We start from the raw sequence: 27,057 nt of genomic DNA, 5'->3' as shown, positions 1-27,057 counted from the left end.
AAACACCCACCAGATGAGATATCTGTTTGCATGAAGTGCAAACACGTATGTCCTGAACTTTGGAGCAGAACAAGAAGCTATTTAGACTGTTGGGAAAGATTTCTGCCTGAAGGGAAATAATCAAAGAGAAAATGGTGAAGATTTATCCTGTTATTTTGATGTGCAGTTTGCTGCTTGAAACCTGGATTTCTTCTGGAGGTAATATTCATCTGTCTTAATCTGTGTAGTTTATGCATGTTCATGGAAATGATTGTTTTTAACTTACTTTTTTAGAATGAAATTCACAGTTTGAGCTGGTCAATGCAGAATCTGTTATAATGATCAAACGCTGAGCATTTGTTTGTCTTCTGAAATGTGAAAACCTTAGACCATTTACAGTTAGTACAGAGAGAAACTGGTTAACACAAGAAGACTTCATGTTTTGTGTTGTGAGAAAACATAAAGGAAACTAAAAATCACTCATGATATTGTTCTTATCACAGTCTTTGCCTCTGACTTTCAATAGCTGTTCAAAATCAACACAAAAGCCTTTCAAAGTAAAACAGTATTGCCTTTTCAAATGCTTGTAAAACACTTTATCTGTGTCCTACACACAGACCTTGGCTTTTGTGATTTTTGAGTATGTCTCTTTTGTGGATGTAGCTTCAGTGTTTCTGCCGAGGGATCTGGCGGGGTCTCTTCTGAAGCGACAGAAACGCTTCAACACAGGTCGATTTGAGGAGATGATGAAGGATAATTTAGAGAGGGAGTGTTATGAAGAACGCTGCAATCTAGAAGAGGCCAGAGAGTTTTTTGAAGACCATGAACAAACCGTGAGTTGCATAAGCATGTGTTTATCTCAGAAATGTTTTAGGACTATATTTGTGAGTTTAAAATTTTCCAAACTCTGTTTCAGATGAAATTCTGGACCAGTTATTTGGGTAAGCATGTATTCTTGCTGATACATGTGTCATGAACACTGATGATAAATCTTTTTGTATCTGTTTGTAGCTTTCTGTGCTTTCTCATTTGTGAAGTGTCTGTTAATTTTACCTTACATTAACATTACAGGATTTATTCATAATATCATGATAATGGCCTCTTCTTCTTTTCAGATGGAGACCAATGTCAGTCATCTCCGTGTCAGAATGGCGGAAAATGTGAGGATGGTATGAATACATACACCTGCTGGTGTCTAGCCCGCTTTAGTGGGAAGAACTGTGAGTTGGGTAAGATCCGTTATGCTCACATTATCTGGGACGTTTGAATATGTTTTATAAAGAATATATGACATAAAATATTTTCATATTTGACATATCATCTAATTCAAATATGTATATACATGACCAGTCAAAAGTTTTTAAAGATTTTTAACATTTTTTTTAAGAAGTCTCTTCTGCTCACCAAGACTGCTTTATTTGATCCAACGTACAGCAAAAACAGTAAAATTTTTAAATATTTGCACTATTTAAAATAACTGTTTTCTAACTGAAAATGTTTTAAAATGTAATTTATTCCTGTGATTTTGAAGCTGAACTCTTAGCATCATAGAATGATTTCTTAAGGATCATGTGACATTGAAGCCTGGAGTAATGATGATGAAAATTTAGCTTTAATCACAGTTATTTTAAATAGTAAAAATATTTTACAATTTTACTGTTTTTGCTGTATTTTGGATCAAATATATGCAGGCTTGGTCAGCAGAAGAGAATTCTTTAAAAAAACATTAAAAATCTTGCTGTTCAAAAACTTTTGACTGGTAGTGTATTTAGACACATCATAAAAAACAATCATGAAATGAATATAAATATCATTATTTTATATTAAATAAATATACAAATCTTTGAAATGATTGGGGGGTTTTTTTGTGTGCAAATATCTCTGCATTATCTCTTTGACAAAAAGAAATTCATAACCTTGTGTGCTGTCAGTCTTCCTCTGCTAAAACCTTATTTCATCTTTCATTCGTTGTTCTGGTGCAGAAATGGCAAAACAGTGTAATGTAAATAATGGAGGTTGCATGCACTTCTGCACTGTGGATAAAATTTATGGAGCAGTGTGTGACTGTGCCGAGGGTTACAGACTGGCTCTGGACGGCAAGAGTTGTGAACCTACAGGTATTACAATCCCATTCCTACTTATTACATGACATTTATTTGCCTTAAGCCACTTTGCCAGTATTGTTACCAGGACGTACATTATATTGCAATCTCATAGCTCAAAGCTTTTCTTATCCACCTTATTTTTCCCATAAGTGCATACAGGGCTATTTGTAAATTTTATAGGTCCAGCTTCCAGTCTCGTCCACGTCCAGCTGTTTTTAGCTGTACAAAACAGCTTGTTTTGCTGCTTGATATTGCAAACTGGTGTGTCTTACCATATTATTTTAATGTATTTTCTTAATTATGAACACACTGGTTTGTAGTGCAAACGGTTTTACAGTTTAATGCACGTTGTTATTCTTCTTGTTGTTTCTCTATAGCGGCTAATGAATTGAAAGTCTCACAGCTTATTTCCGCATTGAAGAAACATTACATCCTATGCAGTAGCATATTTTGAATACCTTTTTCATTCAAGGAATTTCATTCATGTTTTAGCAGATGCTTGCTTTATTTTGTTGATTAAATTCTGCTTTTAATTCATCCACTTACGTCTCTATAGGGCAATACCCATGTGGACGTCTTGGAGCGACTATTATTGGAACTTTTAGCTCAAGATCTCTCTCTACCAGTGATGAGAATGAAAATCAAAGTCACTCTGTCAATCACATCAATACAACAGAACAAAATACAATAGAGTCCAGTCCTACAACAGAGTCCAGTCCTACAGATTCCCCTGATGTGAACGGGACTAGCACACCTCAGCCAACACCGCAAAACATCACCTCCTCCTTTCCCACTCGGCCCACTATCAAAAATGCAACAAACACTGACCATCGTATTGTAGGAGGAAGCGAGGCAATACCAGGGGAGATTCCCTGGCAGGTAGGTGATGAATTGTGTGTCCATATAAAACATTCATTAAGATTTCTCCTCGCGTTATGAAGCAAGGCTGGTATAATCTTCTCTAGTTTGTGTTGAAAAATCCACAGAATCTTATAGAGAGGACTGTACAATAAAAACTGTAATATCAGAATTCTTGAGGGAAATTTACTTTGTTTTTCTTTATCATGTTGGCAGGTGGTTTTTATGGAAAATGTGAGTAAGAATCCATTTTGTGGTGGCTCTCTCCTCAGTGAAGAATGGGTCATTACAGCTGCCCACTGTGTTGAAGGAAAAATGGGATTTTTCTTCGTTAGAGTAGGTGAGAAACCAACAGCACTCTCACATGATTCTTACTGCTGTTAGTAAAAAAAATGCAGTTGTGAATAGTATATATGGGCAATTCTAAAAAATTGGTGCAAACTGCTGTCCCACAACCAAAAACCACATTTGAAAAGCATTTAAGTATCCAAATCTTAGATGTTTACTAAGATCCTTCTCTTATCTATTAAAACCCACAATACTATTTAAAATATCAGTAAGCTTAATATATATAAAATCATAATTTAGTGGGTACTTGATATTGTGAGTTGGCTGTGCTGAACCCTGACCCCTAACTTCAACTTATGAAAATGATATTAAAATAATTTTTTTATCATTTTTTTTTTTTTTTTTGTTTTTTTTTTTTTTTTTTTTTGAAGTGTAGTTTTTAAAAAAAGGTATTTTGCTGATTAGTATCTTTTGAGCTAGGTTCAAAAGTATCTAAAATTGTCGGAGTGACATATTTGTCTTTTTTGGTGTCATTCCATAAATTTGTCACTACCGTAACATTCACGACCTAAACATGTCATCATTGTTTCAATACAGACAAAAGGAAACACATAATCCTTTATTTAAGGGAAACTGAAATTTTAGTACAGTTATACAGATTCTTTGTATTTTAGGATGTTTTAATACTGTTTTAGTATGTGGGTTAAAATTCTGTAATGTGGTGCAGTCACTACCGAAACATGGGATGTTTTGTCAAAAATAAATTTTGAGAGTTTATGATAGTGTTTGGTTCAACGTATATTCAAACTAATGAATTCTTATGCTTAAAATCAGTATAATCACCTTTTTGCCTTTCACAAAGAAAAATGGATTCAAAAAACAACAAATCTCATAAATCACACTTGAAATATTGTTAAAATTGTACTTATTATTGATTTACCTCTGAAAACTTTTTCATAAAATAGAAAACAATACATTTACAAGGAAGATGCAAAATGTCAAAATAACCCTTCTTATTAAATTATATATCACTGTGTTTCGGTAGTGACAAATTTGGGAAGAGGACAAATATTTCAAAACTTTCTGAAAATACAATATGAGAATAAACTGCACAATTACTAGAAATGAGTTCCTTGGATATTATACAATTTGCATAAATACAAAATTTGTGGAAAAAGACACAAAAAGACTTGACTTTAAACAAATTCTGTAGAATGGCCCATATAGTCTATTAAAAATGTACAATTATGTATTCCAGGGCACATGTGATGTGATATATCACACATATTGTCAATGAGTTGCTATATTTCTGATGCTATATTTCTATAGGGGAACATGATGTATCAAAGAATGAGGGAAGAGAGAGTGACCACGGCATAGCGGAGTACCATATCCACCCACGTTACAACTCTCAACGGAGTCTTTACAAACATGACATCGCCCTGTTAAAGCTCAAGGGACCCATTAAATTTTCTGACTACGCCTTACCCATCTGCCTGGGCTCTAAAGACTTCACAGAGAACCTGCTCCAGAATGCAGAAAACTCCCTGGTAAGCGGCTGGGGCAGGCTACGGTTTGGGGGCATGGAATCTAAAACACTTCAGAAAGTAGAAGTCCCCTTTGTGGACCGGATTGAGTGCAAAGGCAGCAGCACCGACACCATCTCCCGCTTCATGTTCTGTGCCGGTTACAGTATGGAACGCAAGGATTCCTGTCAAGGGGACAGTGGAGGACCCCATGCCACCCGCTATCAGAACACGTGGTTCCTCACGGGCATCGTCAGCTGGGGGGAGGAGTGCGCCAAGGAGGGAAAGTATGGCATCTACACCCGTGTCTCCAGATATACGTACTGGATAAGTAACATTACTGGCATCAGAATAGGACATATGTCCAATAATGATCAACAGAGTTGGAATTAGATTAAAAGTATCATAAAAATACATGCTGGAATGAATTAGAGCTCACAGACATTTTTGTACAGATGATATTTACTAGTCATCATTCAACATACTGTAACAATCAAGAAAAAATATAGTTTTCCATCTTACACTTTGTGCTTGTACATCTAGTGAAATTATTTTCATACATGATATACCACAAATCTGTATGAGGTCACTTTCATCTTAGTAACTCTGTACATATTATACACTAGAAGTGTATGGCTTTAAGAAGTGTACTTCGACTGAAGTACACATGAAACCCTTTCAGACCGCATCCACTTTTCTTCTCTCTTGTCAAGCCCTCTTTTTAATGACATGCAAATGTACCCTACTGTTCAAAAGTTTGGGGTCGGTTTTGTGCTCACTCAACCTTATACGTGATAAAAATACAGAATTTTTTTACAATGTCATTTGTTCAGGCAAAGCTGAATTTTTAGGAGTCATTACTCCAGTTTTCAGTGTCACATGATCCGTCAGAAATCATGCTAATATGATGATTTGGTCTTAAGAAACATTTCAAGAACAGCATTTATTTGAAATATAAATACTTATCAGTTTCTTTATTGTCATTTTTGATCAATTTAATGCATCCTTTCTAGATCAAGTCATTTCTTTTCAGGGAAAAATCTTAGTAAAATCTTACTGACCCCGAACTTTTAAACGGTAGCGTTTGTTCTTTGCAGTTTTTAATTAGCTAATGCAAATTCACCTCTATGGTTTCTAAGTGGTTAACAAAGTTAAATGCACATTGTGACTGCAGGAAGTTTGACACAGAAAAGGTTAATTAAAAAATAATGGAGGAAGTTTGGAGAAGTTTACAGTGGACATTATAATTATGTATACCACCACGTTTTATTTCAATGACAAAAACTGACCTAAATATGGTGGATGTGTTAAAAATGATTTTTAAAACCAAATATTAACAAATAAATAAACCCATATAAAACACTTTGATAAGTAATAAAATTTGCTAAGTAGTGCAAAACAGCCATATTGATCTGACTTAAAGTGAATATGAATATAAACATAGATCATCTGAAAGTGAGCAGTTTGTTTTTAAGCATACCTGAAGCAATAAAGCAATCACATTGCTGACTAGTGATTTGTAAGTGATCTGTAAATGTTTCACCTCACGTACTGAAATACTGATGCCAAAGTAAAGTCAGAGTAATAAAACAGGTGAGTTAGTGTCAACCTGGTAAGTTTGGAAATGGAATGTTGGAATGTTGGTTTTGGCACATAAACTAGATACTAATATTTAGTTTATCTTTCATTCTTTGTAGCGCTGGTATCCATTTCAGCACTAAAATGGCTTTTAAAAACAAGTGTCCAGTCACTGAACCCATCCGAGGAGAGAAAAAAATTGTTTGCTTTTCTCTCAAACCAGGTCACACCTCATGCCATAAACCCTTCTGTTTTTAATATACAGTTAAATACTGTGCTAACTACACAAATACATGTTTTATATCATGTTATGGCACAGCATGGTGATGGTACTTTCCAGGGATGAAGTGGATCAGTGTAAAGTGCTTTGCAAAGCTCCTTTTATTTCCAGACTGTATTGTTGTAGGTGGTGTCATGGGCTTGTTCGAAGAGAGGGAGGAATCTCTTTTTGTCTTTAAATCCAGCATAATCCAAAATCCCCACTGATGGCAGATGGAAACTTTCTCTTGACTAGGCAGCTCTGTTTTCCTGACTTGGTGTTTGTTTGTGTGCTTCAGGTTGGCGTGACTGAGCTCAGTCCTGAATGACAGTAATGGCCTTTAGGGTTGTCACATGGTGTGAGCTTTGTGTACATGTGGTTTATGTACTTAGGTGTCGCTGGGCTTCCTGCTGTTTATATTTCCCGTACCTGTGAGACAACATCGGAGTGCTTTAGAGAAAGAAAAGCTTCTACTGCAGTACAGTACTGTTTGCTCATATCTGGTTAAATAAACACAATCAGTTTTTCTCTTTCCAAAATGAAATAGTCAACATGTTTATGTAAGCTGCATTCTAGAATGTAGTACTCAGGATCAAATCATTAGACCTGTAGAGCTCACTCACCATAAGCCCCCCTCCCGACCTAATGGAGGGACTTCTGCCTGCATCTCCCAGCATTCTCAGCAGTGTATCAACAGGAAGTTTTCCTTCTCCTCCACGAGTCAAATTCTTAACATGCCTGTGGGTATTATAGTGTGACGTTGATCATTAAATTGTAAATTAGAGTGATTCTTATGGAAGCATGTTTCCACCACTTAATAAAAAAACGAAAAAAGGTAATTGCGAATTTTTGTCTTAAAATTCTGACTTTTTTCTAATAATTGCATGATACAGACTTCACAGTTCTGACCTTTTTTTCCAGAATTGTGTGATATAAACTCAGTTATAAAGTCTGTTTTGTGTGATTAAAAACTTGCAATTGCAAGAAAACTCAGAATTCCGAGATTTAAAAAAGTTGCAAATCTGAGAAATAAAGTCAGAATTGCAATATAAACTCATAATTGTGGCTTTTCTTCTCAGAATTGCAAGGTTATCTCGCAATTGTGACTTTTTTTCTCAGAATTGCGAGATATACACTCACAATTCTGAGAACATAGTCAGTTGTGAGTTTATATCTCACAGTTCAGAGAAAAAAAGTCAGAATTGCAAGATATAAACTCAGAATTGCGAGAAAACAGTCCCAATTGCAAGATGCACATTTGCATTTGCAGGAAAAAAGTCAGAATTACAAGTTCTTATCTCATAATTCTGACTTCATTTCTCACAATTGGGAGTTTATATTCCACTATTCTGACTTTATAACTCTAAATAGCGAGTTAATATCTCACAATTCTGAGAAAAAAGTCAAAGTCGCAAGTTTGAATTACGCAATTCTGAGAAAAAAGTCAGAATTATGAGATGTAAATTTGCAATTGCAAAAAAATCAGAATTGTGACATAAAAGCTTGCATTTGCAAGAAACAAAGTCAGAATTACGTGTTTTTATCTCACAATTCTGAGGAAAAAGTCAGAAATACGAGTTTGTATTATGCAATTCTGTTAAAAAAAAGTCAGAATTGTGAAATACAAACTCACATTTGCAAGAAACATCAAAAAACAAAGTAAAATTCTGACATTATTTCTCGCAATTGCAAGCTTATATCTCGCAATTCTGACTTTATAATTTAAATTTGTGAGTTTATATCTCTCAATTATGAGAAAAAAGTCAGGGGCGCCAGATGTAAACTTGAATAGTGAGAAAAAAAGTCTTAATTTAAAAAAAAAACCCTTATTTTATTTTTTATTCAGTGGCAGAAATAGGCTTCCATGCTAATGCTAATATCATCGTTTTAATATAAAATAATTGCTTTTTATTTTAATATATTTCTTTATTTAATTTATTAAATGTAATTATTTGTGATGGCAAAGCTAAATTTTCAGGAGCCATAATTTCTGTAGTCTCAGGATCCTTCAGAAATCAAATATGCTGATTTGCTCACTTATTATAAATTAGTATTAGTGCCCAATTATTAATAACTGTTCTTATTATCAAGGTTGAAAACATATTTAACTCCTTAATATTTTTGCTCACTTTATATACACTAACAATTTATTTATACTTGAATGTAGTCTTTTGCATTGAAAACTACTGATTTTAGTTTAGTGTTTTATTTTTAATTTGTTTAATTTATTGCATTTTAATATTGGTTAGACTAGTAATAGTTATCAAGCAGCTTATCAATATCAGCCAGAACTTTAACATCAGAGCATGTTTTATATTTTGTGTTCCACTTGAGCATTAATTAAAAATGAAGACTCACCAAAGCCCCATGGCACTCTCCTGCAGCACGTGAATGACATCGCCACATTTGATGATGACATCATCCTTGCCACATTTTAAGTGGTCCAGCATTGCTCTATACCTTCCAGGAACCTAAAAGACAGCAAACAAACCAGCTTAATAGAAGGTCAAAACAATCATATACACTATATACAACCAAAATCCTTTTGTTGATGAAGTTTCCCCCAAATAACTAGAGCAAAAAGTCCAAGCTTACCAACAGCACGTCGTCTTCTTCATCAGAGTCTGAGATGTTTGAAAGGTCAGTGGTCCAGTCTTCCAGACCCTCACAGATGTCCACAGAGTGAGACGTCCCTGGCCAGCCTGCAACCCACAACCAGCCGAACCATAATGGTGTTCTCCCCCAAATAGGTTGTAAATTTTTCATGCATTGCTATTTGGTGATTCAATTTCAGGCAAATAAATGTGCCACAATTTACATATTACATATTAAAAATCCCATTTCAGAAACCCATTATGTTCAATAGCATAGCATTTTCTTGCTCCTATCAACTAGACAAATGAAAATGGCCTTTGAACGGCCTGTGACTCACTGCGGCGATTGTGGTGGCGAGGACGCGGAGAAACGATGACTGGGTCTGTCAAAACCGGACTCACGCGGCCTGAATCGGCCTCCTCCGAGCTGATGGACGCCCCCTGGAGCTTGCTGTGAGGAATGACATCAAAACAACCTGAGCAGCCAGTGATCTGTGTGGACGTCCAGGGCATGCATACGGACATATGCCTCACACTGACCCAACCGACCGATGAACCGAGGAACCGGCGAATGGAAACAAGGCCATCAAAGGAACACAGGGCAAAAACACAACAACAACAACCATCAAACGTCATCACAAACAGGATATTCTGAAACCGGACTGCGGTCAATACAGTAAAATGGCAAATAACCTTAATATTAACTATATGAGAGTCATTTTTTAGGAAGTAAAAAACATTATTAGTGGGAGTTGACATGACATTGACCCCAATCCTGTTCCACTGAACAACAACATTTAAAGAAGTTGTTTGAAAAAACAAATATAAAGTACAATGTGCTGCAAATGACTTCTCATTGAATTATTATTTTTAATAAAATTTGAGGTTGAAGTATATAATGTTTACACATTTTCACATCATAAATAATGTTGCATCAAAATAATCACAGATTTGCATATTAGCCAATTAATTATCCCATGACTTGAATTACGTTTAAAATAAATGTAAATGTACAATTAGGACAACATGCTGCTTAGACAACAACCTAAAAACCATGATGGTTGGAAATAGTTCATAACATTTTTTACGTCATTTACTGCATATAGCATTTTATGTTTGATTCTCCAAAGTTCAAATGTTTTTATTAAGTAGTTTTCAGAAATGTCAAGAATGTGTGCTTCAAGAATGTTTTTCATGCCAGAATGGTACCAATTAGTATATCCGTCATGCAGATGGGCTCAAGGCATACAGTCTTTATGAATGTGATTATATAAGGCAACACTGATCAACAAATTCTGTTGATTTTTGTTTACATCCTTTCATATGCAAATAATAATGTTGATTTATACATTTAACATCGATACTATAGAGGTTGATTAAATATTGTGAGGGGTTACGGGGATTCAGTGAGGATCACCTGTCAGCCAAGGGTGGAGATAATGGCTGCTCACCATCTGGGTGAGCATCACCTGAGAAAGTGAAACAGAGTTTGATCCACTAAACATGACAGATTTAACTGAGACACACATATTCCACATTTTAAAACATTCAACACTGATATTAAAGGGGTGCTATTATGCTTTTTCATTTTATGAATCTTAGTCAGTGTGTGGTGTGTATGTTTGTGCATAAAAAAGATCTACAAAGTTACAAATCTCAAAATCCACTCCCAAGGGAGATATTTAGTTTTTAAAATATCTCTTTTGAAGAACTACAGCAAATGGCTCCTTTGGAGTACAGCGTTTGTTTTCCAGGTAGCCCATTAAAATATCATTGAAATAAGTGGGTAGGGACGAGGTGGGGGATTAACCTAACTTTAGCGATGCAGCACGGAGAGCCGCTTCTGGGATGCCTCAACGAGCTGTGGTGTGGCTGGTATAAACACAAGCATTGAGTAGAGGGCCTGCGTCAAAGCCGTAACGCACCGGAGACGTGTGCAGGGGGGTCGAAACAGCGGCTAGTGTGAACACAAGCATTGACTAGAGTGGCACTGATCAGCTCCAGTGGCTGTGTCAGAGCTGTAATGCACTGCAGACGTGTGCAATGTGTGGTAAGAGATTTATTCATCATAGTGTTTTTTAAAATGCATAAACTTGCACTAGAATAGGCTAGGCTAATCAATGATGATGTTCTTTGATAATTGTAATGTTCTTTGCTCATTTTCTGTAGCTGCTTTTTGAATAACTAAGGAAATGTAAGCATTATAATTAGTAACTTACAATGTTTTTATTCAATTATTGTCATGTGAAATACAAATTGAGTCATATTAAAAACATTAGGCTGCTTTTAGCCTTATGCTGGAGCTGGTTTTAGGCAATGAAACTAAGTATGTAAATAAATAAATGAGCACGATAATATCATGTATCAGCAACCTTGCAGGCTGACGACAGGACCCAACACTACTGTAGCGTCGATTATACCTTAATATATCCTTAACTATACCGGAGCAGATGGAACTTGCTGCTTTGGCAAGGGGTGTGGCAGTACTGAAACACCATCTAAGCTGTTTCACAGCACATTTTGTTTTTCAGAAGGCGGGCCCTCATCAAATCCAGAACTAATCAAGCCATTTGTGCCAGGCTGGAGAGAAAGGTACTGTAATAATGTAAATTATGTGAAAAATAATGCATTTTTGAACCACCAAGCATGAGAGCATGTTCTAGTACACCTCCAAAACAAAATCAAGACTTTGTAAAAGAGCATAATAGGACCCCTTTAACAGAAATGGAAATGCAGTGTAGGAACCTTTGTCAATCTTTTGCTGATTGTTGAGGATTTTTCTAATCTCAGTGAGCCATGCAATCTTCACATCTACAGTTGAAGCCTGTAAAATGAAACCATTACAAAATACAAATCAAATTTTTACACACAAAAACTCAGAGGTCACCATAATTTTTTTGTTTAATATTCTATTTTCTTATATACATCATAACTCATATAACTCATATCTTTGTACGTAAAATATATAGGTATATAATGTAGTTTAAATAATGTGTTTTCAATATTTTATATATATATATATATATATATATTCAATTAAAAATTTATATTATCATCATACCAATTTTAGTAAGAAAGGTAAACTGAACCCATCATACATACACAGTTTTTTGGTTTCAATTTTCCCATTTTTCATTGAAAATCCTAGATTTACATAGTACACACATTATGTAAACACAAACTTTTATTTTGGATGCAATTTATCGATTAATCGATTTTTATATAAATTACTTCAAAGGAACTAATTAGCCATTTTTAAGACATATTTCATTTACAAAGGGGTCCAGAAGTTGAAAGACCACATTGAAATTCTGGGAAAAAAATAGTACTGTCGAATCGATTAATCACGATTAATCGCATATTATGTGTGTGTGTGTGTATATTTCTTAAGCATATACATGTGTGTATATTTATATATTATGTAAAAACTAATGTTTATTTTAGATCTGATTAATCGTGATTAATCTAATTAACAACACCAAAAACAACATGTTTTTAGTTCTGCAAACAAACTGCCATTTTACGTTCAGGACTTGACATTAACGTTCACTGTGAACAAGCAGTTTTTGATATATCCCTATCAACGAGGAGGTATTGAGGAGGCGTTATTAAGTGATGACAGAGGCACTTGTAACTTTTTATTCTGTGGAGTTTTAACCTTGATAAAATGACTCACCTGAACAACATACACCTCCTCTTTTCCGTTATACCAAATTTCAAACTTCTTTACATCTCCTTTGACGTTTTCTGTGATACCAACAGCACTCATCTGCAAATGAAACAGAGGGGTCAAAGATCTCACTTGGAAATTCAATAATGCAGTATTTTAATAAACCCTGTGGGTTTTTTAACAACCAGTGGAATTTGAGTTAAGCCTAAAACGCCTTTCATAAAACCATCCACCTCTTAAAATAGAGCTGGAATAAATAAATAGGTGCTTAACTTCAGCATCTGTGCATCACAACATGCTTAAAAATGGCTTACGTGTATAAAACAGGTCAAAGTTGGCAGGTTAGCTTCATGGTGGATGTTGTAATTGTAAAATCTGGCTGCAAAAAGCATCCTTCTGTTTTGACAGTCATTCAAAAGTGCTATCTCTCACTCTCTCTCACCATCAGGCAGTGTTTGAAGCTGTAAGAGGCTGTGCGATCACGTGCCTCTCCATTCTCCTCTCTCTTCTTGCAGAAAAGCAGAGCTCTTTCGTGAAGGAACAGATGCCTTTGCATTGGTTTAAAGCGAGCCATGTCTTTCATGCGCGTTGGCCCTTTCCTATGGTTGATCCAGACGTTGAAAGACCCCTGCATAAGGACGCGGCCCAAGTCACTCAATTCGCCCTAGATACAGAGGACACAGAAAAAAGCGAATGTGGGGGTGTAAGTAGCAACACATTTATCAACTGTCAGTCACAATAAACACAAAACGATTAAAGGAAAAGTTCACCCAAAATTGAACATTTACTGAAAATGTACTCACCCTCAGGCCACCCAAAATGTAGATGCGTTTTTTCTTCATCAGAACAGAGCAAGACAATAATTTATGGACTGTGCTGTGGATTGTTGTGATGTTTTTATCAGCTCTTTAGACTCACGGCACCTATTCACTCCATTGGATCCACTGGTTAGCAATCTCTAATGCTTAATTTCTCCAAATCTGTTCTGACGAAGAAACAACCTCATCAACATCTCAGATCGCCTGATGGTGAGTACATTTTTTTTATCCAATTGCTATTTTTGATTGAGCTATTCCTTTAATATTCCTCCTTTCTTGGCCGCACCTCATAACCAGTGATGGCAATTTGATGCATGGAGTCATTGACAGACTTGAGAAGGTCCAGCATAGCATTTAGCGCCCCCTGCAGCTCAGATGCATACTGTGAGTTTGAGCTGTGTTTTAGTAGTTCCTAATCAGAGAGACAGACAGCATTTAGTGTAATAGACATCTGTGGGAGGAAAAAGTCTAAAACAAGCATGGATTTAATTTGTTATGTTTAAGCACCTTCAGAAGAAGCTGGTACTTGGTTAAGCGTTGAACAGGTTTCAGCAAATATGAGTCCAGACCTAGTTTGTGATCCAGCTTCTTTTTGCACTCCTACATAGGAAATAAGATTAGCAAAATAAATCTAAAACTCATCTAAATAAATATAAAATATTATACTAGTCACTATCCCTATAAATATCTGCTAGTGTTGTTTACTGTAACCATGTTTATCAGTTGCTGATGTATGGTGGTTATGTGTAAAAAAAAAAAGAAATATTTCACAACAATACCTGGATAAAAGCTGAATCTGAACACTGCCTCCAGAGGGCATCTGAGCGAGGTTTGTTCTGGCAGTAGCGCTCGTAGACCTGAAAATTTTCTTTCTGAAAAAACATTCAATATAAGAGAACTTTTAAATGGCATTAAGTATCTAGATAAGTGGATACTTAAACTTAAAGGTAAATCTGAATGGTCTGACTTTAGCTTTGTGAAATTATGCGACAAAATGTATCAGCACGAACTAAAAACAGTAGACGGGCTAAATGAGACGCAAATTCACTCTCTGACAGCAGATGGTGATACAGCGTTTCCTTGCTTACAGGTGTAAACGTACAAAGGTGCGTTATATGGAGGTAAGTTAAAAATAAAATACCATTTAAACTTTTGCTGAAGACAGTAAGTTCCCTCAGGGATACATTCATATAAACCACCACCCCCAATTCATATATTGAATTTTCTTTTAACATTTTGTGCATCATTAGCAAGTCATCTTGTTCTGCCTGCTAGTGTATTTTCTCCTCATTGCGTTTGTCTTCAGCGTCTCAGGCTTCGGTTTACTGTCGTTTACAGTTGGTTTATTTGCCCAATATAAAATCTAACCAATAGTCAGAATTGTGCAGTTAACAGGGATCTCATCTCAATTCATGACGCAGTCAATCTACGTTGCTTATGCAATTGTACCGGTATGCCAGTTTTTTTGAAAAATCATACCATGTGTGTACCAGTAATTTAAAAGGGTCCTATTATGCTTTTCACTTTTTGAATTTTAGCCAGTGTGTGGTGTGTATATTTGGACATAAAAAGATCTACAAAGTTACAAGTCTCAAAGTCCACTCCAAAGGGAGATATTTTGTTTTTTAAAAATCCCTTTTCAAGAACTACAATGAACGACTTCTTTGGACTACAGCATTTGTTTTCTGCATGTTATGATGTCACAACGTGGGCCATTAGAATATCATTAAAATAAATCCCCTCTGCAGAAATTCGGTGGGTAGGGACGAGGTGGGGGATTAGCCTAACTTTAGCAATGCAACGTGGAGAGAAGCTCCACGGCGGGAATAAAGACAAGCATTGACTAGAGTGGCCGCATTGGAGCTGTAACGCGCCGCAAACGTGTGCAGTGTGTGGTTAGAGATTTATTCATCATACAGTGTAGATAGCTTCACTTATAACGTGAGTGTTTTTTAAAATGCATAAACTTGCACTAGACTAAGCAAGGCTAATCAGTGATGATGTTCTTTGATAATGTTAATGTTAGGCTGCTTTTACGCTGGAGCTGGTTTCGGGAAACTAAATATGTAAATGATTAAATAAATGAGCACGATAATATCACGTATCGGCAATCTGGCAGGCTGACGATAGGACCCAACACTACTGTAGCCGTATTATGTTACTCACCCTCCATGCATCCTAGGTGTATATGACTTCCTTCTGTCAGACGAATGCAATCAGAATTATATTAAAAATCCTGGCACTCCCAAGCTTTAGAAGGGCATAGACGAATGTTTCTCTTCATCAGTTCAAAACAAGTCTAATAAAGTGCATCCATCCAAAATAAAAAGTGCCTCAGGCAGATCCGGGGGGGGGCTAATAAAGCCTTTGTAGCGAATCGATGCATTTTTGTAAAAAAAAAAAAAAACATATTTAAAACGTAAGTATCAGTTTAATCTAGCTTGCGCTAAGAGTTGTACACGGAACTTGCTACTGTGGTAAGGGGCGAGGCAGTACTGAAACACAGTATAAGCTGGTCGCCAATCACAACGCAGTGGGACAGCTAACCAATCACAACACATTTAGTTTTTCAGAAGGCGGGCCTGCATTAAACCCGAAACTAATCAAGCCATTTGTGCCAGGCTGGGAGAAAGGTGTTGTAATAATAGAAATTATGAGAAAAATAATGCGTTTTTCGAACCACCAAGCATGAGAGCATATTCTTGTACACCCCCAAAACAAAATCAAGACTTTGTAAAAGAGCATAATAGGACCCCTTTAATTCGGTTTACTGTTAGAAAAGGTATATTGCCCAGTACTTTCCTGTATTACTTTTCTATGCAGACATTGCAGAATAAATCATACTTGCTTGAGTGATTGTGAGTTCACAGTCTAAAGCATTTCTTATTTTTATCAGTGCTGAAAAAATTTATGCGGCATAATATTTTTGTGGAAACAAACTTTCAGTCTCTAACATCCTCCAATATGGAGCAACAGTTTTGATGTTATCACTTCAGCTTTTCATCAAACCTTCTGTCCAATCAAATGCCCTCAAGAATCCAAAGCGTCCTGCCCCCTACACTATAAATAGACACTGAAACTGTGGCTGAAATCTTTCATTTGTTCACAGAATTTGTATTTTCTGTATGGTGAATGGCACATAGTGCACTATATATGGGATAGGGAACGATTCAGACAGTGTAATTATGCTTTCAGTTGGGGCAAATAAAGTCTGGTTTCGCCTTGTGTCACACAAAACGCCACAGCCTGTTCCGGTCCAGAGACTCGATAGCACAGATCATATGTGTGAATCGGTGCAGACCACAAAACGTATCGGACACATTTGAATTCTACACAGAATACTATTTTATATATAGATAATGCAATTTTTATATATAGATATATGCTGTCAAAAGTGGCTTTACGCAGCTCAGCTGTGAACGAAAACACTATTAGCTATGAAAATGGGTCTGGGGGTGCTGGATATGTCCATACATAGTATGTATGGACATATACATAGAAAAACCATGCATGTTTTAAAGCACTTCAGTGGACCTCTAATAAACAGAAAGTTCAAAACAACAGCATTTTTGTTGGAAATAGAAATATTTTGTAACATAATACATCTCTTTACATATACAGTATATGTATGACACAGAATGGCTCACCCGTTCCAGAAAGCGTGCTCCCACTCTCTCTGGGGCCTCTAAGCAGCTCTCGAGGTCCTGCAGGAATATCCTGCACAACCATCAAGAAAGGATCAGTATAAATGCGTGCTCATGTGTCCATGTGTGTGGGCATATTTCTCACCTGCTGTGGAATTTATAGATCTCAGGCAGATTTCCGAACAGCTCTTCCTTCTTGTTTCGCAGTACAGATGGCAGTATATTAGAGAGAGACGGGTTATCCATCTCTGCCCTGTAACCCTGTCACAACATCATAGAGCAGTCATTTTTAGAACTATTACATTAGCTTTAATTGTACACTTTTCATGTTGTGTCCCTAATCATTGTGCCAAATCAGACCCCGCTCAGTTTTTGTTTTTATATGGCAGTCTCCACCAATAGTTGTACAGAAAACATCACATTAACAGAGGAAAAAATGACTCAACATGACACTATAAACTATAAGGAATAGATGTGATTTTAAAATGAGTGCATCCAAAGGTCATCTACAATATTACAGCTGTGAGGCAAATGGGATGAGGGAAAACAAAACACAGACCAATTATTTTAAGGTCGTTCGGTCAAGACATTACCAGCAAAACAGACAGCAGCTCGTCCACATAGATTCTCTCCGTCTCAATCAGCTCCTTCATTACATGGCTGCAGAATCGAGGGATGCATGGGCAATAACAGAGGAGAAAGGGGGAGAAAGATATGAGGACACAATGGGAAAGAGACTGGTGAGAGACAGACAAAGAGAGGAGGTTGAGAAGAAATTCATGATTCATGAGCGTACTTTTTTTTTTTGGTCAAGATATTGCATAAATGCTCACCGTTTGTGCTGGTCGGGGTTCTCAACTCCCTCTGGACTGTATGACAGACAGCTGCGGTTCTCCACATAGTCGTGCATGACCTCTATCTACAAGAACCGGAAAAAAGTTCCTAAAGCTGTCAGCAATGAGTAGATGAAGTGCACTTTGTATGATTTTGAGATGAACAAGGACGCCAAACCTTTTTAGTGCTGGGACCTTTCCGTGAGGCCCTTTTTCCAGGAAGAGCGAGATCAAAAGAAAACCTTAAACTGGAGTTCACGTCAAAACCTTTGAAAAAGACAAGAAACAATCAGGCGAATTGAGACAGTATGTTTGCCATGCGACTGAAATAGATAAACATACTGTGTTTAGGAGAGAATACGGGGGACTTGCAGCGTGGCGAGTTCTCAGGCCTTGGAGCGACCAGCTGGATGGGTCTGACCTGAATATCAGCCAGTTTCCTCAGACAGGCCTGTCTGCTCTGGATCATTCCCTGCACTGTTGATAGCTTCTCTGTGACAGCCTCTATCTGAGACTAACAAGAAAGGAAAGGGCTGAACTTAAAATAGACATCTGATCGATAGAGAATGAGTAAGGAGATACTGTAGAAACAGAGGGACATGGCATTGTTGCGTTTCAAAGCTCATATTCTATGGAAGCTTGTTCCTGCCACGGATAAAAATAAATAAAAAAGGGTAATTAAGTGATAATAAAGTTACTTTTTTTATAATTCTAAGAAAAGTATTTGAAATTTGTAGGACTGCCCCCTAATAGTCGACTAACCATTAGTCGATGAGAAGAGGCTTGATTAACCAAAATTTTATTAGTTGCTTAGTCACCGAAAAAAATTCAAAGGAAGTGGCAAAGTCACGCAGTTTGTGATGGATAGATTATTAACGACAGGACTATCTAGTACATCGGGCAAGACATCCAAACGCTCACCTATCATTCATCAACCTCAAATATGGCTTTTCATCTAAAAAAGATTTATGTAGTAGTGGCTTTACATGGTTGCTCAGTCTAATGTTAAACTAGAAAAATGTGCGTTATTTAAGTGTTTGTGCGGAGTGTGGAAGCTGAACAGTAGTGCGCTTTCTGCATGACAGATGGAGGCACCGGTGCGGTCACTTGCCCTTAAAATACTCCGTCATTTTTGGTCATACAGATAAAAGTAATACATCGTTCAAATCTGTAAAGACTCTATGTTAATTTGTATGCACTTACAATAACAACAAGACGTTGCACTTTTGTAAAATAAATAAAGCAAACAGGAGGCGCTTTCTGACATCTCGGTCTCTTTGAACTTGAGCACAAAACTTCGAAACTCCTTACGAAACTTCTTATATACTTACGTTACAGACATGAAAAATATATCTATATAGAGTGAAATGTCTACTTTCAAATGAAGCAACAAAACAAATATTCTCAGATTATGTCATCCGTATGAACCATGCGTACAGGCGCATCACTACTGCGGAGGTGACGAGTCAGTGTCGCCGACTTAATCTCCGAAAATTATTAAAACGTTAATGGAGTCACCTTGCTGTTTTTTCCAGACACATTCATAATAATTACTTCTGCCGACATGATGTGGCAAGCGTTTTTTTTTTTTTATTGCGTGTGTTTGCGTGTGCAATTAAAGACTCATTAATATGATTACATGTTTTATTAATAAACATGCGACTAATAGTCGACTAATGCTTAAAATGAACGATTGTGTTAGTTGTGCTTCTAAGAGAAAAAAATTTTGAAACATAAACTTGGAATTCAGAGAAAAAAGTCAGAATTGAGAGATAAAAACTCCAAATTCAAACTAAACTTGGAATTGGCTGAAAAATGTGAGATAAAAATTTGCAATTACCATTTTATATTTTTTTTTATTCAGTGGCAAAAACAGGCTTCCATACATTATCAATTATTAGATTTAGGTATGAACTTTGTCTTAAGCTTTTCTAGGACAACGTTTCAGTGGCACGTTAAAAAAAAAATTAAAAAAATCTAAGATTACGAAATTAAAGTCGTAATATTTCGAGAATAAATTCGAAATGATGGGAATAAAGTCGAAATACTACGAGAATAACGTTTATAATGTTCAACTTAATTCTCGTAGTATTTCGTCTTTATTCTCGAAATATTTCGACTTTATTCTTGTAACATTTCAGCTTTATTCTCGTAATATTTCAACTTTATTCTTGTAATTTCAACTTTATTCTCAAAATATTACGACTTTAATCTTATAATCTTAGATTTTAAAAAATGTTTTAACTAAAATGCCATACTTTTCTACTAGGAGAAGTAAAAAAAACAGAAACAAATGAAGCAATTGTTAACCAATTAAGATAGAAAATTAATGTGGAAAGCATAGCTTAGATAATTAATTAATGGAAAAAAATGTTTACAATGAAATGTCTAGTTTTTTTCGTTGTTGTTTTTGGCTTTCTGTTTAATCCGCTTGCTGTCTAAGATAAAGAAATTAGATATTGTTAGATATTAAAGGGATGATTCATGCAAAAATACAAATTCTGTTCATGTTGTTCCAAACCTGTATGACTTTCTTTATTTTATAAAAGAGAAGATATTTTGAAAAATGTTGATAAACAAACTGTTCGGTTACCATTGACTTCCACTGTATGGACAAAAAAAATTAACATTTCTCAAAATATTTTCTTTTATGTTCCACAGAAGAAAAAAAAGGAAAGTGATTTTCCATTGGCATGTTTTTAAATTATATAAATTGTTTAAATTCTAAAACAAATGAAGATGAATGAGCACATTAAAGCTTTGTAATTCTGGTCAAAAACTATGAGACCACATTAAAAACTGGCTTGTTGTCATTAAAGTGAGCATGAAATGGAAATTCACCCTGTCTATGTTCTACATGCATGTAATTGATCTTACCGTACATGTGTTTCTTTCTCTTTTTTTAATTTTTAGAAAGAAATTCTAAAATATATGTACATTTTTCAATTAAATTTTCTCTGATTGTAATGCTGATACATGTACTAAATTAGAAAAATGTCAAGTAGAGGTCTTCAATGGTATTTTTATAGCTTATTCCTTTACCGCACCTGCAACTGTGGAGTGAGTATTGCTTCAAACTCCAGACTGAGAACGTCCGGGTTAGACCGAACCGCTGAGGGTGCCGTCTCCATCAGTCTTTCAATGTCCCGCAGGGCTGCCTGCGCCCCCTCTTTGGACTGAAACTTATCCAGCAGCTGGTTTGCCAGCAGATAGGCCCCCTCATCACACCAACGCACAGTCTGCCCATACACAGATATGCAGAGTCTGTATGTGCTTTGCATAAAGTGCATATATTACATATTTCTTCCATTTGCATGGTTATTACCTCCTCCAAGCGCAACAGCAGGTCTCGTATGCGCGTGAGAGACGCCCGTTTGGCACGCAGAGCTGTGGTGAGAGTGTCAGAGTGATGCCTCAGTTCATTGCAGCGCTGAACTATTAGGGCAAGAGCGTAGTGATGACTCGCTGCCAGCTGGTGCCCATGCAAAATAATGATCTGAGCACGGCCCATTTCGTCCTGCAAGAACAACAGAGTTTTAACCAACACATCTGTTCAAAGATCTTTCACCTTATTGGCATCAACTTCAATATCAATCAATATTTGTAGTGTGCTCAAAAAGGTTTGTTTACTAGTAAAACAAAAGAGTTTAATGTTTAACATATTAAACCTCTGCTGTGGTTTCCAGCATCTCAAGGTCTTTGAGCAGCTGCTCTGTCTGGGCCACTGTTGTTCCGACAGATGCAATTGCTTTCTCCTGCGCACTGAGCTTTTCCAGAATGGCCTCCATCTACGTACAGACCAAAACCAAATAATTAAGCTCACTAATGCATTTAAGATAAATATTTTATAGTACATTCATTCACAAAAAATATTGTAGCAGACCTGGCATTGGTATAATTAGAGTAGAGCATTCAAGGAATTGAAGTCATTAAATCATAGAGCAGAGATAAGGACCCTTGAAAGACAAATTGATTCCCTTAAATAAACTGGACGGGTACACATCAGAGTATGAACTGTCTAGGTTGAACCGATGGACTAAAATGAATTACACTTTCCAATGCTGCATATGAGAAAGTGGACCATTTAAGACAAACTGATTCACTAGAATTATCGGATATGGGACAGTAAATTGTTTAGGTTGAATTGATTCATTAAAATGACTCATGCTTTCCAATGTTATGCGTGACAGAAATGAGGACCCTTGAAAGACGAACTGATGCACTAGAATGAATCGGATGGTGACACATGAGAGTATAAACCATTTAGGATGAACCTATGAACTAGAATGAATCAGACTTTCCAAAAGTGAATCATTTGTGATGAATAGATTCACTAGAATGATCGGATTTCCCAGAGCTGCATATGGGAAAGTGAACCGTTTAGGTCGAACTGATTCAATAAAATGACTCATGCTTCCCAGTGCTACATATGACAGACATGAGGACCCTTGAAAGGCGATTAGATAAACTTGAATAAATCTGACATTTACACATGAGAGTATGAACTGCTTAGGATGAACCGATGCTCTAGAATGAATCAGACTTTCCAATGCTGCATATGAGAAAGTGGACTGTTTAAGACAAACCGATTCACTAGAATGATCAGATATGGGGAGTAAATTGTTTAGGTTGAATTGATTCATTAAAATGACTCACACTTTCCAATGCTACGAATGACAGAAATGAGGACCCTTGAAAGACGAACTGATGCACTAGAATGAATCGGATGGTGACACATGAGAGTATAAACCATTTAGGATGAACCTATGAACTAGAATGAATCAGACTTTCCAAAAGTGAACCATTTGTTATGTATAGATTCACTAGAATGATCGGATTTCCCAGAGCTGCATATGGGAAAGTGAACCGTTTACGTCGAACTGATTCAATAAAATGACCCATGCTTCCCAGTGCTACATATGACAGACATAAGGACCCTTGAAAGGCCATTAGATAAACTTGAATAAATCAGACATTTACACATGAGAGTATGAACTGCTTAGGATGAACAGATGCTCTAGAATGAATCAGACTTTCCAATGCTGCATATGAGAAAGTGGATTGTTTAAGACAAACCGATTCACTAGAATGATCAGATTTCCCAATGCTACATACGGGACAGTGAACCGTTTAGGTTGAATTGATTACGTAAAATGACTTGCGCTGTCCAATGCTACATATGATAGAGATGAGGACAGTTGAAAGACAAATTGATTCTGTTGAATGCATCAGACAGTTACAAATGACAGTATGAACCATTTAGGGTAAATAAATGCACTAGAACGAATCAAAATTTTCAATGATACATATGATAAAGTGGACCACTTAAGACGAACTGCGAATCCCTAAAATGGCTCTCCAAACCTTCATATGATAGAGGACACTTTTCGAAGACCCAAATCTGACTTTAGATCGAGAGAGGTGAGAGCGTGTTTACATTAGCAAAACTGTGCAAAATAGGCAAGTAGCATGTGCAGTACAATGACATTCAAAACAGCAATGTTGCACTGTATCACTAATCTGAGAAGCTGGGAATGCAGTGTTTTTAAAGGAGAATTGCTATTTTTAGTTCATTACAACTCTGGTCCGTACCTCATGGAAGCTCATCTCGTATTGGAGCAGTTGAAGGTATTGTTGGAGCTTGAGGTGGTGCTTCTCAAAAAAGCCGTCAAAAGCCATTTCCATGTCCCGTAACTGTGCCACGAGCCTGACAAAAACAAATGGGCATCTTTTTTTCACTTACAGACCCCATCTGTGATTGACAAATTTTCAAAGAAAGATGCATTCTGATCTAGTGGAGATTAAATAAACATCAACCAATCCAATACTGGAGGATAAAATATAAAAAGGCAATAAATACAGAATGATTTTGATTCCCCAAATCACAGAAATACTCCTTTTTCAGCTGCCCGAAATAGCTGATGACAATGATTAACTTTCTCTGCTGGTGAGTAATAGCCTGCGTACCTCTGCACTCTTTCTTTGTCTTGACTGATGTCCCTGTCTTCTGCTGCAGCACCTTCCACTGCTTTTGAGGCCTCAAGGTTTGAGAGAAGCTGACGTCCTTCCCTCATAACTGACCTAATGTCATCCTGTAATCATTTTCAAACCATATATCACTGTTTATCTGTATAATACATACACAACTGCAGAATCATCCCCATACCTTCATCTGCCTGTATTTCTCAGTATGTGCTCTGAGCAGATACTCAATGCCGCTGGCTTCATCAGGCAGCTCGATCTCAGACAGCTCTGTGCCAAATGTCTGCAGCAACTGAGCGATCTCTTTCACTGTCACTGCAAAACTCTCTATGGCCTGGAGGGGGCAGCACAGACAAAAATATGCATTACTCAGCATTTACTGCAGTTGTAGGTCAAAGCTTTCTTATCTAAAATCAGATTTGTATGAATTTAGATTTGCAAGTCACAAATAATAAATAGGCAGTAAACAGATATTCGTTAGTACGTGATTTGTTTCTCTTATCTTATTAAATAGTGAGGCATACAATGCGATTTGGTGATCTAATTTCATTTTGTGAAGCATATAATGGCATAAATGTCTTGTTTCTCTGCATGAAATCATTGTGCCGCTACAGTGCGCAACAGAATGCTTACTGTTTGCAGAACTATCCAGTCACTATGGCATTCCTCCAGCGTACCACCAAACTCAGTGCTCAGTTGGTTTTCATCAATGAAGCGAAGCAGGTCTGTCAGGGAGCTCAGCATTACCATCTGAATTAGGTAAAAAGAAGCAGGGAATTAATTTAGCATGGTGTATTTAATGAAAGCTGAGTTAAACCACAGTCGATTAGTTAAGAAGCTAACCTTTCAAAAGTAAAATTGCTTTTTAAAGGAATAGTGCACAAAAAAAAAAATAATTTGCTGAATATTTACTCCCACTCAGACCAGACTAGATATAGATAAGTTTGGTTCTTCATTACAGATTTGGAGAAATTTAGCATTACATGCTCACCAATGGATGCATTGCAGTGAATGGGTGCCGTCAGAATGAGTTCAAACAGCTGATATCACAATAATCCACAAGACATTCACACAACTCCAGTCCAACACTTAATGTCTTGTGAAGTGAAAGCCTACATGTTTGTAAAATCCATTGTTTCATTCATGTTTTTATCAGCTATTTGGACTCTCGTTCTGACGGCACCCATTCACTTCATAGGATCCATTGGTGAGCAAGTGATGAAAATGATAAAATTCTTTAAATATCTTCCAATGTAAAAACATCTCTGATAGCCTCAGGTAAGTTAACTGTCAGCATATTTTCATATTTGGGTGAATTGTTCTTTTAATGGCCTTGTTATGAATAAATAAGGACAAAAAGAAATAGATTTAAAATATCAAATGTTCTCCCACATTATTATAGGTATTCAAATCAATGACTCAATGAGTCTCAAGACATTAGATATGCATATAATGACTATATCATATTGTTTTTGCACCTTAGAGGAATTTCGTCAGCTCTTACCGGCATCTTGAGCGCAAAGTCGTCCTGACTAAAGCGGAAACCGAGGTCTGTTCCAGTGGTCTGCAGGTGGGTTTTGGGTCTCAGCACTAGAACTAAGTGCAAATGTCCAGGGAATGACATCTGAAGATGAGATATGATGTTTCAGTACATATGGACACATTCAACTCATATCCAATCACATAATTCAGGATGATTATAATAATGTAATCAGAAGCAGCCGGGTGGCTGCTTGTGTATCATCCTCCTACTTCTAATGTGTTCACAGATGTAGAAATCTAGGTCAGACACCCACCTATTTCCATAAATGCACAAATTTAAATTATAATTAAGTAAACAGATGAAGCATTAAGCACAGAACGTGAATTACAATTAAAATGTGTTTTTAGCCTTTAAAATACTAAAATGTGAAGCTAAGACCTCTTGTAACACCTTTCTTGCTGATTCAAGCAGGAAATTCAATCTAACTGGCAACTATGCACTTTTTCCAGACTCTTAAAGACAATCGATGTCTATGGAAATCCAAGGCTGACTGTGTTTAACTGCTAATGCTGACAAGCCAGTGTAAGCTGTCTGTCTTCTACCTTTTTGACTGAATTATTATCAGTAAACCTCGTTAGAGACAATCGTCTAGTCCTACAGTTTACTTCATCATCAGGGGTCAAAATATACGCTTACGAGGCATATGTGTTATATCTATTACAAAAACACAGATGCACAGCCAAAAGAAGTAGATAGTCTGTTATTATTGCGTTCGTCATAATTCATATACGGAGTTACAAGCGGTCAGGCGTTTGAAACCGATCATTGCACATGCCTGTAATCAAATGTAAATCGCACCACTGCTCACTGCAGTAATTATCCCAGTCCTAACTAATAGTTAATATTACAAACGCGCGCGTTTATAGTCTTGTATATAGTTTCTAATTAATCTAAAGCAAACAAGACTCCCACCCGCCGCCCTGCATTAGCGTTTGTCAGTTCTGCAGCATAAACCCGGTCCAAAATAGAGAAGAATCCATCTTACCGCAGCCCTCTGGATCCGGGGCAGTCCCCTGAGTGGATTAGCCTCCGCCATTGTTTCTAATTTGCCCGTTTCGCGGGGATGTAGACCCACTTCTTAGCCTCACAACTTCCCTCCCTCCATGACTTTGTCTGCGGGACTGTGAGCAGCAGCAGCAGCAGCAGCGAGCAGCCGCAGAGCGGATGCTGCAGTGCCGACGACACCTTGACCGCACTTATCTGCTCATTACTGTCACACCTATAATACATGGCACTCTTACGCAGAACAAAATGTATCTACGAAACCACAGTTTTGTGTAATTTGCTCCAATCAGACCTGATTGGAATTTTTCGCAAGCGTTACACTGTAGTGAGACACGAATTATAAAATCCAGCACCATGGACAGAGGTCGATACGCA

The 27,057-nt window shown here is 36.8% G+C and overlaps 2 protein-coding genes across 3 annotated transcripts; one reads left to right on the top strand and one right to left on the bottom strand.

Moving 5' to 3' along the window:
* Positions 1-6,268, top strand: f9b (coagulation factor IXb). The gene is made up of 8 exons (XM_051120712.1): positions 1-198; positions 643-812; positions 896-920; positions 1,095-1,208; positions 1,962-2,096; positions 2,641-2,963; positions 3,159-3,282; positions 4,560-6,268. The coding sequence occupies exons 1-8, from the start codon at positions 132-134 to the stop codon at positions 5,147-5,149; spliced, it is 1,548 nt and encodes a 515-aa protein (XP_050976669.1). The 5' UTR covers positions 1-131; the 3' UTR covers positions 5,150-6,268.
* On the bottom strand, positions 6,020-27,057 carry LOC127171809 (proto-oncogene DBL). Of its 2 annotated transcripts, none has more exons than XM_051120707.1 (27): positions 26,663-27,057; positions 25,639-25,758; positions 24,768-24,884; positions 24,319-24,468; positions 24,120-24,244; positions 23,745-23,859; positions 21,821-21,940; positions 21,478-21,669; positions 21,200-21,391; positions 18,495-18,666; positions 18,331-18,419; positions 18,153-18,238; positions 17,913-17,979; positions 17,465-17,580; positions 17,323-17,392; positions 14,455-14,547; positions 14,183-14,275; positions 13,962-14,087; positions 13,300-13,521; positions 12,864-12,956; positions 11,933-12,011; positions 10,605-10,656; positions 9,526-9,722; positions 9,189-9,295; positions 8,952-9,064; positions 7,217-7,331; positions 6,020-7,022 (listed from the first exon to the last, which is right to left on the bottom strand). In XM_051120707.1, the coding sequence occupies exons 1-27, from the start codon at positions 26,711-26,713 to the stop codon at positions 7,008-7,010; spliced, it is 3,087 nt and encodes a 1,028-aa protein (XP_050976664.1). In that variant the 5' UTR covers positions 26,714-27,057; the 3' UTR covers positions 6,020-7,007. The 2 variants fall into 2 exon arrangements, with proteins under 2 accessions (XP_050976664.1, XP_050976665.1); XM_051120708.1 differs by having other exon boundaries at positions 9,526-9,638.

The sequence above is a fragment of the Labeo rohita genome, chromosome 10, assembly GCF_022985175.1.
Source record: "Labeo rohita strain BAU-BD-2019 chromosome 10, IGBB_LRoh.1.0, whole genome shotgun sequence".
Taxonomy (NCBI): domain Eukaryota; kingdom Metazoa; phylum Chordata; class Actinopteri; order Cypriniformes; family Cyprinidae; genus Labeo; species Labeo rohita.
This window is presented reverse-complemented; position numbering and strand designations above follow the sequence as displayed.

Excerpts from the sequence above, each read along its gene's own strand:
- f9b (XM_051120712.1), top strand. The coding sequence starts at position 132 with ATGGTGAAGATTTATCCTGTTATTTTGATGTGCAGTTTGCTGCTTGAA. Across the intron at positions 813-895 it reads TTGAAGACCATGAACAAACC|ATGAAATTCTGGACCAGTTA; the intron begins GTGAGTTGCATA and ends ACTCTGTTTCAG. Across the intron at positions 1,209-1,961 it reads TGGGAAGAACTGTGAGTTGG|AAATGGCAAAACAGTGTAAT; the intron begins GTAAGATCCGTT and ends GTTCTGGTGCAG.
- LOC127171809 (XM_051120707.1), bottom strand. The coding sequence starts at position 26,713 with ATGGCGGAGGCTAATCCACTCAGGGGACTGCCCCGGATCCAGAGGGCT. Across the intron at positions 24,245-24,318 it reads AGAAATACAGGCAGATGAAG|GATGACATTAGGTCAGTTAT; the intron begins GTATGGGGATGA and ends AAATGATTACAG. Across the intron at positions 23,860-24,119 it reads GACAAAGAAAGAGTGCAGAG|GCTCGTGGCACAGTTACGGG; the intron begins GTACGCAGGCTA and ends TGTTTTTGTCAG.